Below are 12,956 nucleotides of genomic sequence, written 5' to 3'. Positions count from 1 at the left end.
TATGAAGGTCATTACTAGCAGGTTCTGTTAAGAAGAGTAATTTTTCATGTATATACTTTAAATCATTTCTAGAGGGAGAGAAAAATGTGTTGTGTAGCTATAAAATCCATCTCTGAGAAAATATATGTCAAAAAGAGCATTACAACCTGTTCCTGAAGTGGTGATATCAAGTTCCTAATTAAGCAAACTTAACTCCTCCCACAAAAGAAAAAACCCAAACAAAAAAACAACAGCAGCCCCTAAAATCCCAGAAAATCCATACAGCATCATGGTTAGTTCACCTTCTTGTCTTCTAAAAGTAGTAACTATTTAAATGTCAAAATATACTTTATACAAATAAGTATAAATAATAGGAATTGTATTTATATATAAATTATAATAAATATATAAATACAACAAATTAAAAACCAAAATGTATTCCTGTTGGTTTTACTGTAGCTGCTTCTGGGTATGAAACTGGGGAAACTCAGCAGAAGCAGGATTTAATTTAGGATAGATTTATTCAAATTGCACTGTTGGCAGTATTCAAACATGAAGAAAATTTATAACAGAAATGTAATTTATTCTGATTTAATCTGAAATTATTTTTAATCTAAAGAGAAGATAGAAAATCCTTGAAGGATAGCCGATTGAAAAAAAAATGGCTGCTGCCAGTCAGAAAGGATATGAAAGACAGATTTTATTAATGTAGTCCAATAATTTCCCAGAGCAGTCTTATCTTTGTACAAAATTGTTAGAAAAAAAGAAAAATCAAAGATATGTTAGTTCATTGTGTCATCAAAAAAGTGTGATTTTTTTCCCCCCTACATTGCACTGTAGTAGTAAGATGAGTGTGTTTTATTCTAACTTGAGTTAGAATAATCTTGGGTGGAGCTCAGTTTTACAGACTAAAAGAAGTCATTACTTCAGTTCTAAACCTGAATATAAGACATCTCTGAACTGCTGAACCCATCCAATTCCAGCTTGAAATGGCTGGAATATAGCTGTAAAAGTCTTAACTGCTTTCTTTGAACTAGGGCATTTACTCCCATGACCAGATTGGACTGTGCACCAGTAAGAAGAGCAGAAATTACCACTTTATTTGCCTGTTTGACTAGAAGAAAGCAAAGCTTTAGGGCAGAGCAGGACTGACCTCCATGTGCCACTCCATAGAGAAAGGTTCACTGCTGGTGCAGTGCCTTGGGTGCTGCTTTTCATGGACACCCAGGAAGAGTCAGGAGCACCAAAGTAATTTTTCATCCTGAAATTCAAAATATCACTTGAAATTGAGAGACAACAAAATAAAGTTCACTAAGTTTCTTAATTCTTTTTCTGACTAGCAGTTTTTTTCTGAGAGCACAATTCTTCTGGCTTAAAGGCCAAACAAATGCCATTGTTCTATGAGTTCTTCCTGCTCTCATGTATATGAACAGAAGAGTAGTTTGTTTACAAATCCATAGGGTTGGATGTCACCATATCTATATGATCATATTGTCTCAGCCATTTATAATAGATGTTTGTTGGGGTGGAGGTGGTTGATGTTTATTTCTCACCCAAGGAGGATTGTTAATGTTTAATGTTTGACAGGAAGGCTTTTGGGGGAGAGAGAGAGGGAGGGAGGATGCTGTGCTCAGTGCACCTCATTGATAGGCACAAGCAGGTGTTGTCTTTAATCTGTCCTCTGGCACAATGCTCTGTGACAGAAAGGACAAGCTGAAGACAACCTCTTCTCCTCCATGCTGCCTTGTGCCAGAGGCTGGCTTGGTCAAAAAATCACAGCTGTGTCACACAATTTAGAAATTAGGTAGAATATATAATATATTATATACTATATATAATATATATAATATATTATATATAATAATTATATATAAATATATAATAATAATACTGGGGTGTTGTTATTTTTCCTCCCAATCTACATAGATTTCATGGCTTAATGTTTTTACTTTGAATCTCAAATGTTAAGGTGCTAGCTGTTTGCCTACAATATGAAGAGGGCTGCATAGGGTAGCCACTGATTTTTTCTTTCTTTTTTATCCTTAGTATTAATGGTCTGTACTTTGTTAGTTAAAATGTAATAGATTACTGTCGATAATGTGATTTTTTTATATTAATGAATTGCTCTTAAAAGCATCTGATATACCACAGCTGTATGACTGTCATCAATATTCATCAAGCCCATCATGACTAGGCTAATCAGAGCTGACCTGTGGTATTGATTTGTCATGCAGGAGTGAACATGGAGTCTTTCAGCATGTTATTGCTGCTATAAAGACAATATCACAAGAAACTTCTGTAATTTCCCACAGTTGACATGCATGGCAGATGAGAGTTAATTTTAGTAATTTCTATATGTTCATCTTACAATGTCTCCCTGTGTATGTTTTCTTTATATAGTCTTCAACAATGTCTGCTTTGCTTATTGCTTTAGTGATGCTACTTGTCTGAATTAGTGGTGATAGTAGGACTGCTGTAATACTAAAAAAATATCTGAAAGGTCTGCTCTCCTTGTCCTAAAGAAGATGTGATTGAGGTTCTACTCGAAGTAAAAGCAACTGTATGCCTTACAATAATATTACTATCTAGAAAACTCTTATCTGAAATTTGAATGCTGAAATCCTCCCATCTAAAATCCTGAATACCTTGTTTCTTAGGAAAAGCCAGTGGGAGCTGAGGAAAGGCAAGTCTAAAAAAAAAGTATGTGAAGTTTGTTACAGAAGTTAAGGATAAGTGTATTTTCATATACACAATGCATGCATATATCATTATAATTACCTACATGGGAATTTGTTATTTCAACATCTGAATGTAAAATAATCTAAATTTAATTATATACATATATATATATATATATATAACATTATGCATCTGGGCTTTTTTTTTGTGTGATAATGTGTCTAGGCTGTCACAGAGTCAGTTTTAAGATGTGAATGTGTTTTGTCATCTGAGCTCACACAGACTTAGCATAGCCATTCTGTGTAAATATAAATCTGACTTAAATTATTGGCTTTCCCTAAGGAAAAACAGTAGGACTGTTGATATTCTTTTGTTAGATAGCAATGTATGTTGTTGCATAAATTAAAAGATTATCAGTGTTAAAAATGATGAATCAAGTTAACAAATAAATACTACATATATACAGTAATTTGTATCAGATTATAACAGATAGTTATTCAGGGCTGAATGCATTTATAAAATTCACTGATTTACTACTAAAAATGTGACTGAATACATATGCTGAGAAATGCATCAGTGCAGCTGCTAAAAGGTTCATTCTCCTCAGAAAGGCAAATAAAGCAACTACAGATGCATAATAAAGATTAAAAAGAACAATTCTCCTACATCAGTAACTATTAATTGTATTATAATGGTTGAGACAGAACAGAGAAAATAATGGAATTTTTACCTGCTGTGCAAACAAAATCACAGTGACAATCAGAGAGGTACGTCCATCCAAAATTATTTATATCATATGCCACTGGCTGAAATTTACGTGAGGTTTTCATTCATGAAATAAAATAAGATGTCAACAAAACCAGCTTAAGCGAATGCTATTGCAGTGGCATTTTTGTTTCCTTACGACCATTATGCAAACTCACATTCTAGAAATATGAGATTAAAGAAAACATTTGGGTTTCTGTATGCACACCCCTTCCAACAGCTTAAGTAATGCATGTGACAATTGCCTGTGCAAATTGTATTTTTAAAATACTATAGGCTTTTAAACAGCTGTTAAAATGCATTAGATTTCAAAAAAGCCTAAGAAAAGAATGTGTTTATCCATCACTTTAGTGATTTGAATAATAGCTAAAGGCAAGTCAGTTTATATTCATTTTTGTTAAAATTTATACATGTAACATAGTTATGCTGTTCACATTCCTGAAGATCTTACATACCTGTGTCTTAACAGTGATAAGAATCTTCTTTAAATGATGATATAATGAAACAATATTGACTCTTCCCTCTGCTGGACTGATAAAATATTTCCCATGCTAAATTTTGCTGTAGAATGAGATATCTTCTTGATCATAAGATGGCTTCAGAGATTCAAAACATGGTTCATGTCAGATATAGTCCATCCATGGTGCGTATCCTGTGAATGTACATTAACCTGAACCTTGCCAACATTTCAGGGCCAGGCTCTAAGCAGCTTAGCAAATCCTTCTTTGTCTGCTTTGTGCTAAAATTATCAAATTGTTTTCTTGGATTTGCTGGTGAATGTAAATCCAATAAGAGTGTGTCACAGGAACTGTTAAGGTGATTTCTAACCCCCCTAATTAGTACATTCCTATATTTTCACGAGTAGCCTGGCAAGAAGCAAATTTTGCAGCTAGATCAATTGATCTTCTTGGTTTTGCTGTCTGTAAAACAGTGCATTCATATGAATGGCCTCTTTTACTTACTTATTTAGGCAACAAGAACATCAGTTCTGCAGTCTGACACCTAAATGAAGGATGTGGTCATCATTACCTGAAAGATAAAATTTGTCACAAAAGTTCTTTTCCTGATAGATTTTTCCCCATTTCAGAAAGCTTCCTGAGGATTTGAAGCCATCCAAGATATTGGTTCAGGACTGTGAATGTCTGACTAGTGCTGTCGGTGAATCGGAGAGGACAGAAGGCTTAGATAAAGAAGTTTTCTTCATCTAGCTTGCATCACTGCCCAGTAGAGAGAAAATACAGAAATTCTCAGTCTATGTTTGCAACTAAAAAGGCAGCTGGGACATCAAGTGAAAAAACAAAACAAAACAAACCAGAATCTGTGAAAAGCACCATGTAATTGTAAAGTGACACAGTCCATTTCTCATCAGAACTTGAGGTAGCTTGAAAGACAAGTTAAATCAAATGAGGAAGTGCACACATTTTGGCTGCTTAGGGGAGGAAATTTGGACCTGGCATTTAAGTGCAGAAGGGCACTACATCTCAGATCAATTTTCTTTCTTTGTATTGCTGAGGTTTCTCCCATGTCTAACTATCAAGTTTATGAGAAATTATTACTGTGCTGAAATGTTGCCTCCAGTAAAAAAAATGATAGCTCTGAGTCTGCAATTCAGGGCTCACTGAGCTCAGCCTAAGGATTTCCATTTATTTCAGTGCTCTTTACAAGGGCTGCAATATTAATGGGAATGGTACTTAATGTAGATGGATTGCTATTGAAACACATGCTGGGCACTCGTACTTCATGTGTCCTGTGTGGGAATGTCATTAACCTTCTTTTTTATTAATGGAGCAATATTGGAACCTGCCTGGTTCTTTACTGGAAGTGTGCTAATATGATTTCATTGGACTCTTTGTCTTCAATTCAGTTTTAAATACTCTTTTATCCTTTTTGTTGCATCCTTGTACAAGGGAGTAATGACAAGCATCCAAACTCAGCAAGAGGTTACATAACCCGGGATGCAGACTCATTATTGTCATTACCCCCTTGTACAAGGTGCAATAAGGGTGCTGGAAATTTTCCTGTTGGGAAAATTGAGCTGTAGGTGCAGAGATACCTGCTCCACTGAGGCCAGTTCAGGTACCAAACTGCCTATAAAGCAATGCTTTGAGCAAACTTAGACACTCCCACTATGTAGGAAGGTCAGACCTGCTGGGAGTAGGAATTTGAAGTCCCATCTTGGTGTCTCAGTCCTCTGCTACTTGAGAAGGGAAGAGCTGACTTATCTTAATTTCCGTGAAAGTACTGGAAGGCACTTGTCATCCAAGTTTACCAAAGAGAATTGCTTAAGAGAGTTACTGCACTTCAAGAAGTGCATCCTGTTTCCCAGAAAAATGAAGTTTCCATCATGAGGTGAAAGGAAATGAAGGGTTATGAGCATTTATGAGGAACCTTCTGCACATTAGGAATCTTCTGCTGAAAAAAATGTCAAATTTCTTGCTTCTGGGGCAGTTGAACAGCCCTTTGTGTTTGGGATTTCTCCAGGAATTAAACTGGAGAGGCCTGCAGTCAATGAACATGTAATTTATATAGCTGTGGTTGACTGATGGTAAATGTCCCTTTTTCACTCTGCTACTAACATAACATCATATGTAGTGCCTGCCACATTAGGGGCAGTCTTTTCATTACAGACTTCCAAAAGAAATGTGTGCTTTAGCTGCCTGATCCTTCTGGATGTGCTCTCTCACATCTAATTGTTAGCATTTTTAGTTACATCTGTTACATCTGTGCCTCCTATCTTTGCATATGTGCTACATGTGTAACTACTTTTAAGAGAAGTTTTATAATAGAACTTAGAAGTCTGTTCAAGTTAGAATTAAGGAGTAAGCAAGGCATTTTGTGCATCTTTTTTTCCATGGGTGTGTGGCAGTGGAGTGGATGTGTGAGCTGAGCCCCACTCTGGCAGAGCTGCAGCTGCTGTTGAGCACAGATAGCCTGGCCAGCAGAGCCATCTGCTGATAGCTCTGCACAGGGAATGCCCTCAGCCCTGGCTGCACCAGGGCTGCCTGGCAGCACTCACTCACAGTGCCAGCAAACTGCACTGCCAGTGGAAGAATGATTCATTTATCAATGTATGTATCGCCTGCCATACTGAAATGGAGGCTTGTCCAACCCTCTTTCAAAACACAGGGATGCTCCATGCAGGGAGTATTGCAAAGGCAGCATCTGTTATCCAGAACTTTTATGATGAGATTTTATTTGCTATTGTAAAAAAATCAATGAAAAATAAATATTCATTATTTTAGTAGTATTCATATTTTTGGCATTATTTTTGGCATTATTATTGGTTTTGAATTGCAGGCAAGGTGGACAGTGTTAGAATCCATGCCTTATGTTTACACTCCTCTCTTCCATGGTTGCATTCCCATGCAAGAGACTATGGCTCTTTGTTTGCCTACAGTAACTGCATTGTATGGCCCCATGATTTGACTACACAGAGTTATACTCATGAATCCTGTCAGTCCCAAAAAAGGTGCAGTCGTGTGACTGAGGGGCAGCTATTAACTGCAGAACCCAGGAATTGCTAGAATCCAGCAGAGCACTGCTCTGCATTGTCCCTAATCCTCGCTCTGACTGTGACCAAGCTGGGGACTCCAAAGGACATACAAACACACTGCTGGATTCAGGTTGCCTATCCATATCTTCTATCCCTCTCTTTTTAAAAAAGGAAATAAAGGGAAGAATATCCTGCAGCTTTCTTTTCACCTGAGACTTAGCAAACTTCTGAGAGCAAAATAGAGTCGATTTTGTTGCTTCCTCACATTTTTTTGTGCTGCTGAAGTATACAGGATTTACTCTGCAAGGTTCCTGCAAGCCATGTCATGGGTAGAGCTGATTGCATCTTTTATAGCACAGTTGTTACAGTTCTATATCACATAGCAGGAAAAGCTCAACTTAATGATCATCAGTTTATACCCTGAAGCATAGAAGTATGTAGAATTTCGTGATAACAATGAGATAGTTCTGCATGATTTGTTGTCACATAAACAAATGAGAATATACTGAAAGCATCTAATTACCTGTTGAAATCGGAGAGTGAGTCTACAGCTTCTTGATTGGTAATTCTTGCAAATGAAAGGAACAGTAGATAAAGATGTAAAGGTTTATACTGAATCTCAAACAGTCCTGCCTTGGTCTTAATTGGTATATCTAACTTTTGTGTAATCTCCTTCTCAGTAATTAAATATAGCCTTTGACTGGTGAATATATCTTACTACTTCTAGAAGATACTTTTTTTGTTACAGCTTTGATTATTTATCTTACATTATTTATTATGTATTTTTTAAAGTTGTATTTTGGAAATTGTTGTCTTTGTGGTCAATGCAGATAGGTAAATGCAGATAGGTACATAAAGAAAAATTATTCTTTTCATGTGTTAAATACTCCATGCAAGGGTAAATCTGTTGGGTTTTTTCCAGCCAATATACTGCATATACATGTGTATATTTTTAAGGCTTTCTCTACAGCTAAATGGAAATAAATTATTAAATCTGTTTTTTCAGGATATATAAATAGCTGAACTATGCTGGTTATCTTCCAGCGCTGTCCCTGAGCAATCAGAGGATATTCATGGGAATAGCTACACCCACTTCATCCTCCTGGATAATCCTCCAGGGGAAAGCAAGCAAACAGCTAGGAGCAAACAACACCAAGCTTTGATACCTGATGAACAATTCCAGCCCAAGGTTGTGTTTTAAAGCAATTCTTTTTAATCTGTCTAGATGTGAACTCTTTTAGTTTCTGCATCAAAGTAGTTAGTTACAAAATTTTACTCATTTGCAGCAGAAGTATTCTGTCACTGTGATTTCCACTCATGTGAGAGGAATACAAGCTATTTAAACAATCACCTGCCTTCAGCACATTGCCCTTCAGTGCCCAGTCTGGAGCAGCTCTGAATACACAATTTGTACACATCAGTGTCTCCCTGCTGGCTGTATCCATCCTGAGCAGTGCAGCAGCAGTGCCCTGGCCACCTGCCAGCCCATGCCCTGTGCCATGGCTGTTATCAAAGCCTTCCCAGGCACAGTTCTGGGGGGTGGTAAAAGCACTACAGCACCAGAGCAAGCAGGGAAAGCACAAAGTGGCCACTACAGAGCAGTGGATTATTATACACAATCAGGTAATCAAGCCCCATGGCAGGAGCAGGAGCCTGCTGATTCCTGGCTGCACAGCACAAAGAGCTCTTAGCACATCCCAGTTGAATCTGTTGTTAGCCCAAACCCTTTGGGCCCCACCCTGGGCACCAAACAGAACTGCTGTGGTTTCACCCCCTCTGGCAGCCCAGCCCCACACAGCCACCCACTTCCTCCCTCCATCCCTCCTTCACCAGCAGGATCGAAGAGAATTGGAAGAGTCAACTAGAAAACTCATGGGTTGAGATAAAGACAGTTTGATAGGGAAAGCAAAAGCTGCCAGAGAAGCCAAACAAACAAGACATTAATTCACCAGTTCCCATGGGCAGGCAGGTGTTCAGCCATCTCCAGGACAGCAGGGCCCATCACGTGTGATGGGAAGACAAGTGCCACCATTCCAAATGTCCCCCTCTTTCCTCCTTCTTCCTCCCACTTTATACACTGAGCATGATGTCACATGGTCTGGAACATCCCTTTGCTCAGTTTGGGTCACCTGTCCTGGCTGTGTCTCCTCCCAGCCTCCCATTTATCTCCAACTTCCCTGCCAGAGTGGAGTGTGAAAAGTAGAAAAGGCCTTGGCTCTGTGTAAGCTCTGCTCAGCAAAAACAAAAACATCTCTATATTATCAACCTGTGTTCAGTACAAATCCAAAACACAGCCCCATAGCAGCCACTGTGAAGAATTCTAACTCTACCCCAGTGAAAACCAGCATAATCTGCCTTACTGTTACCAGTTTAGTTGTTTTGAGGTTTTTGTAGATTTTCACTCCTAAGAAATTCAATCCTTTGTGTTTTTCCTTTCAGCTGGTAGGTTGTCTTTGAATTTCAAGTGATTTTTAAGAAAGTATATGTTTCTGCACCTGCACCTTAAAAATTTTCTCTATCTTTCATATCCCAAAATGTAACAATTATTACGTGAGGGAATTGGAAAATGGAAGCCTCAACCCTTTTTTAAGAACTACTTTGAATAGTTGGAGAAATTAGCTGGATAACTGTAATCTTGAAAAGAATAAAAATTCATAAGAGAAGAATAACATCTCGATTTTTACTTGATTAACAGAATTCCCAAATCCTGAAAATGCCATCTTATCCTAATTAACTTGTTCTTTTAGAGAGGAACACTTGCTCTAAACCCTGAGGTGAGAAAGCCACCAGATGTTCAGTGGCTTTTTAATTTTCTTTTTTTTTCCTAAAGGCAAACTCTCAGGAGTTATTAAAAAAGATCTTTACATGACAAATCTTGAAGATGAAAATGATATTTTCAAAAATTGCTTCTCTCCACTTATCTTGCTACGGTCAAATTTTACCACAGAGTGTAGCAGAACCCCCAGAGAATTGAAGTCTGTCAGTCAGGTCTGGGATGTGGTTATAAGTAGGAATCAGCATAACTGCAATGAGTAGGAGAGAAACAGGAGTCAAACCTGGTGGATTAAAGATCTTGGAGGTGATTCCATCTGCCTGCTTGTCATCCCATGGTTTGTCACAGTGATTGTAACATTCCTGGTACATACAGTATGTGAATATGAGAGACAGGCTTGCCTTGAGCAGGGCATAGATGAGCTATGGATTAGTTCAAATGCAATAGAGGACAAGTGAAATTAATACAGCTGTGATTGGGGCATTTGTGATTGTCAGCAAAGGTGCATTCACTTATGTCATGTGAGGGTAATCTGGTTCCTGCTGCTTTGTGTATTATCTAGGGAAATCTTTGAGCACTGCAGTATGATATAGTGTAGATTTTGATTGACTTACACTGACTGCATAATATTCAAAACTTCTTTGCTTTTTTAAGCAAAATCATCCATTTTGAAACAGGAGCAACAATAAGAAAGTTTTATTTTGGCTCGTGGCCTGTCTTTAATATTTGTGTGGAGGAGTATGCCCTAGGAAAAGTGAACTGCAGAGTTGTGTGTACCTCATTTTTGGAATAGTTCCAGGTTAGATTTGTGATTTTTCAAGCCAAACTTTGTGCTTCTCCAAACCAGTCTGGTCATTGGATCAGCTGCTGCCTTGCTGCAGCTGTCTGGGGCTATAATGAGTGTGGAGCATTTACCCCCATTTGAGGTCTTAAAGCTGAATGCAGGTAAGTAACTACAGTTGATGCACACAGGTTTGTAAGTGAAGACTGGATGTTGTTTTGAAAGAGATACTATAGTTAACATCAATTTGACAGTCATAAAATAATTTGGGAGTGAGGCAGCAGCAGCTGCATTAATTTTATTCACCTATGCCATCCACATTAGAGGAGATGATAAATTGCCTTTCCAAGTTCAGAAACTCTTAACATCCCTAACTGTTGTAGGCCAGGCTGAGGCTGGGTAGCTAATCCCCAAAAAAATCTCATTGTATGAAGTTGTTTCTTGATCACCAGTGACTCATAGTAGAAGATTTCAGGTTTCTGCCTATAGAAAAAATTACTTATAACCTACTTTATCTGTAATGAGTACAATATACTGTAAGTATAATAAAATCCATCTAAATTGTATAAGACCCCCAACATCAAAAGAAAAATAAAAAATAAGAAAAAAGAAATATCCCTTACAGAAAGGAACGAAGAGGGTGTGATACAGAAAATAATAAGATATGTGGACCCAGCAGAAGTCATGTTTTGGAGAATCTTTGTGAAACTGAGCAAGAAAAATCCTTAAAAATATGGGAAGCTTCAGTGAAGGAAACATTCCATCTGGCTCTGGTGGGAGGTGACTGGTAAAAGGACAGAGCTTAGTCTCTGGATGGAATCTTTGTGATCAACTGAAAATCTGTGTGTTCTCTTTTCTCTGGTATAGCCTGATTATGCTTGAAGCATGGTTATGTTTTATAGGGAAAGAAAATAAAGAGTTAAAAGAAAATGTGATAGTGTAATCTGCTGACTGTCTAGGTAAGCAAAAAAACTGGCAGTTGCACAGAAAAAGAATTTTGGTGCAAAATGGAATTTTCAGTGTGCATATGTTAAAATTATGATTAATGAGTGGTGGTGAGTAGACTTTCTGGTAGTAAAATGACGTTCTGAACATGCAGCTTGTTTGAAATTCCATGGTTTCATGGAAACATGGAAAATCTTGCCTTGGACATGCCTAATACAACTGTAAGGAAAGTATTACATTAATAATGGGCATTTGTTCTCTTTATTTTTAACCTGTTTCTTATCTTTTTGATTCATCTGTTCTTCAAATTAGATATAATAATATCTATTTTGCTTTCTCTGTTCCAGCGGATTCGAGATCTAGAAGATAAAATAGAACTTCAAAAGAGGCAACTCAAAGAAATTGAGGAAAAGGTAAATTTATGTCTGGGCAGTACCAATGGAATTTTCCATATAAAATTGTTTTTCTCTCTTGTACTGATGTTAATAGTAATTAACTTAATATCACAAAATCTATTTTAAGACAAGATAAAAGTTTAGTTTGAGTCATTGCTGCATGAAATGCAGCTCTGTCCCTAATGTGCTTAAAATTATTTCCTATCCAGGATTTCTGTCAATTACAGGAAGGAATCAAGGAGTCTGGAGAGACTCTAGACTTATAGAAGGAGGATTTGCTGTGGTTTAGATCAAGAAAGAACAAAGATTTGTCTCTAAAAAAATTGGTTAGCTCAGCCCTATTCTTTGTATAGCATTGCTGTGCACAACTTTCAAGTAATAAAAAATAAAACAAAATTAGTGAAATGCCAGTGAAACACTACAATTAAGGAGCATTTCTTGATTTAATATAGAAACAAGTTAATATAATAGATCTGATTTTTTTTAAGAAGCAGCTCTGATCAAAGCTTCAGACAGCAAATGAATTTGTGTCACTGTGGTTCCCAAGCAAGGGATGGCACAAGGTTTGTGGGCTGTGGGCTCAGGTTTTTCCCAGGTCTGTGGATTTAGACTGCTCTGCAGAGTATGGACTGACAATGAGTCTTTCTCTAGGCCCCAGCAGTGTTTTAGTTATGTTACTTTTCCTTAACCAGTGCCTAGATCCCAATATGAGTCACATCCCAGGTTCATTTTCTTCAGCATTTATAGATATGTAATCCTACATAAACCTACTGCTGGGCTGAATGGAGGTGTTAGTGGAGCTTTCAGTCTTTTTCTTCTCTTCGGATGAGAATGGGGTAATAGGACAAAAGGAGGGCTTTTGCAGGACTCTGGAGGGAGTTGAAAGGTATCAGTGGGGTTTGCAGAATAGAGAGGCTTCAGGGAGCAGCTCACTGGGTGTGGAAATGTTTCTTCCTCACCCTTCTCTGGTCTCAGCATCCCTTCATCTGCTTTCAGGATGTGGCAGTCCTCCTAGTTGCACTTCTAGCAGCTATTCCAACTCCCTCAGCATCTTCCTTCCTTGGCCCCTTCTGCTCCAACAGTAGCTGTCTCCCCTCTCCTATACCTTTCTGCACTTTCCATACTGTGTTTGTGGAAGAGCCTGCA

General features: G+C 37.8%; 1 protein-coding gene across 5 annotated transcripts in view; it reads left to right on the top strand.

The window, feature by feature from the left end:
- Window positions 1-12,956, top strand: part of JAKMIP1 (janus kinase and microtubule interacting protein 1) — a 140,511-nt gene that overhangs the window by 123,295 nt on the left and 4,260 nt on the right. For all 5 annotated transcript variants that reach the window (XM_056489828.1, XM_056489829.1, XM_056489825.1 and 2 more), the window contains one exon: window positions 11,763-11,828. In XM_056489828.1, the coding sequence (XP_056345803.1) occupies window positions 11,763-11,828 (66 nt within the window). The remainder of the gene's footprint in view (window positions 1-11,762; window positions 11,829-12,956) is intronic.

Source organism: Oenanthe melanoleuca, chromosome 4 (genome assembly GCF_029582105.1).
Source record: "Oenanthe melanoleuca isolate GR-GAL-2019-014 chromosome 4, OMel1.0, whole genome shotgun sequence".
NCBI classification, from domain to species: domain Eukaryota; kingdom Metazoa; phylum Chordata; class Aves; order Passeriformes; family Muscicapidae; genus Oenanthe; species Oenanthe melanoleuca.
The sequence above is the reverse complement of the archived record's forward strand: the minus strand, read 5'-3'. Positions and strand labels throughout refer to the sequence as shown.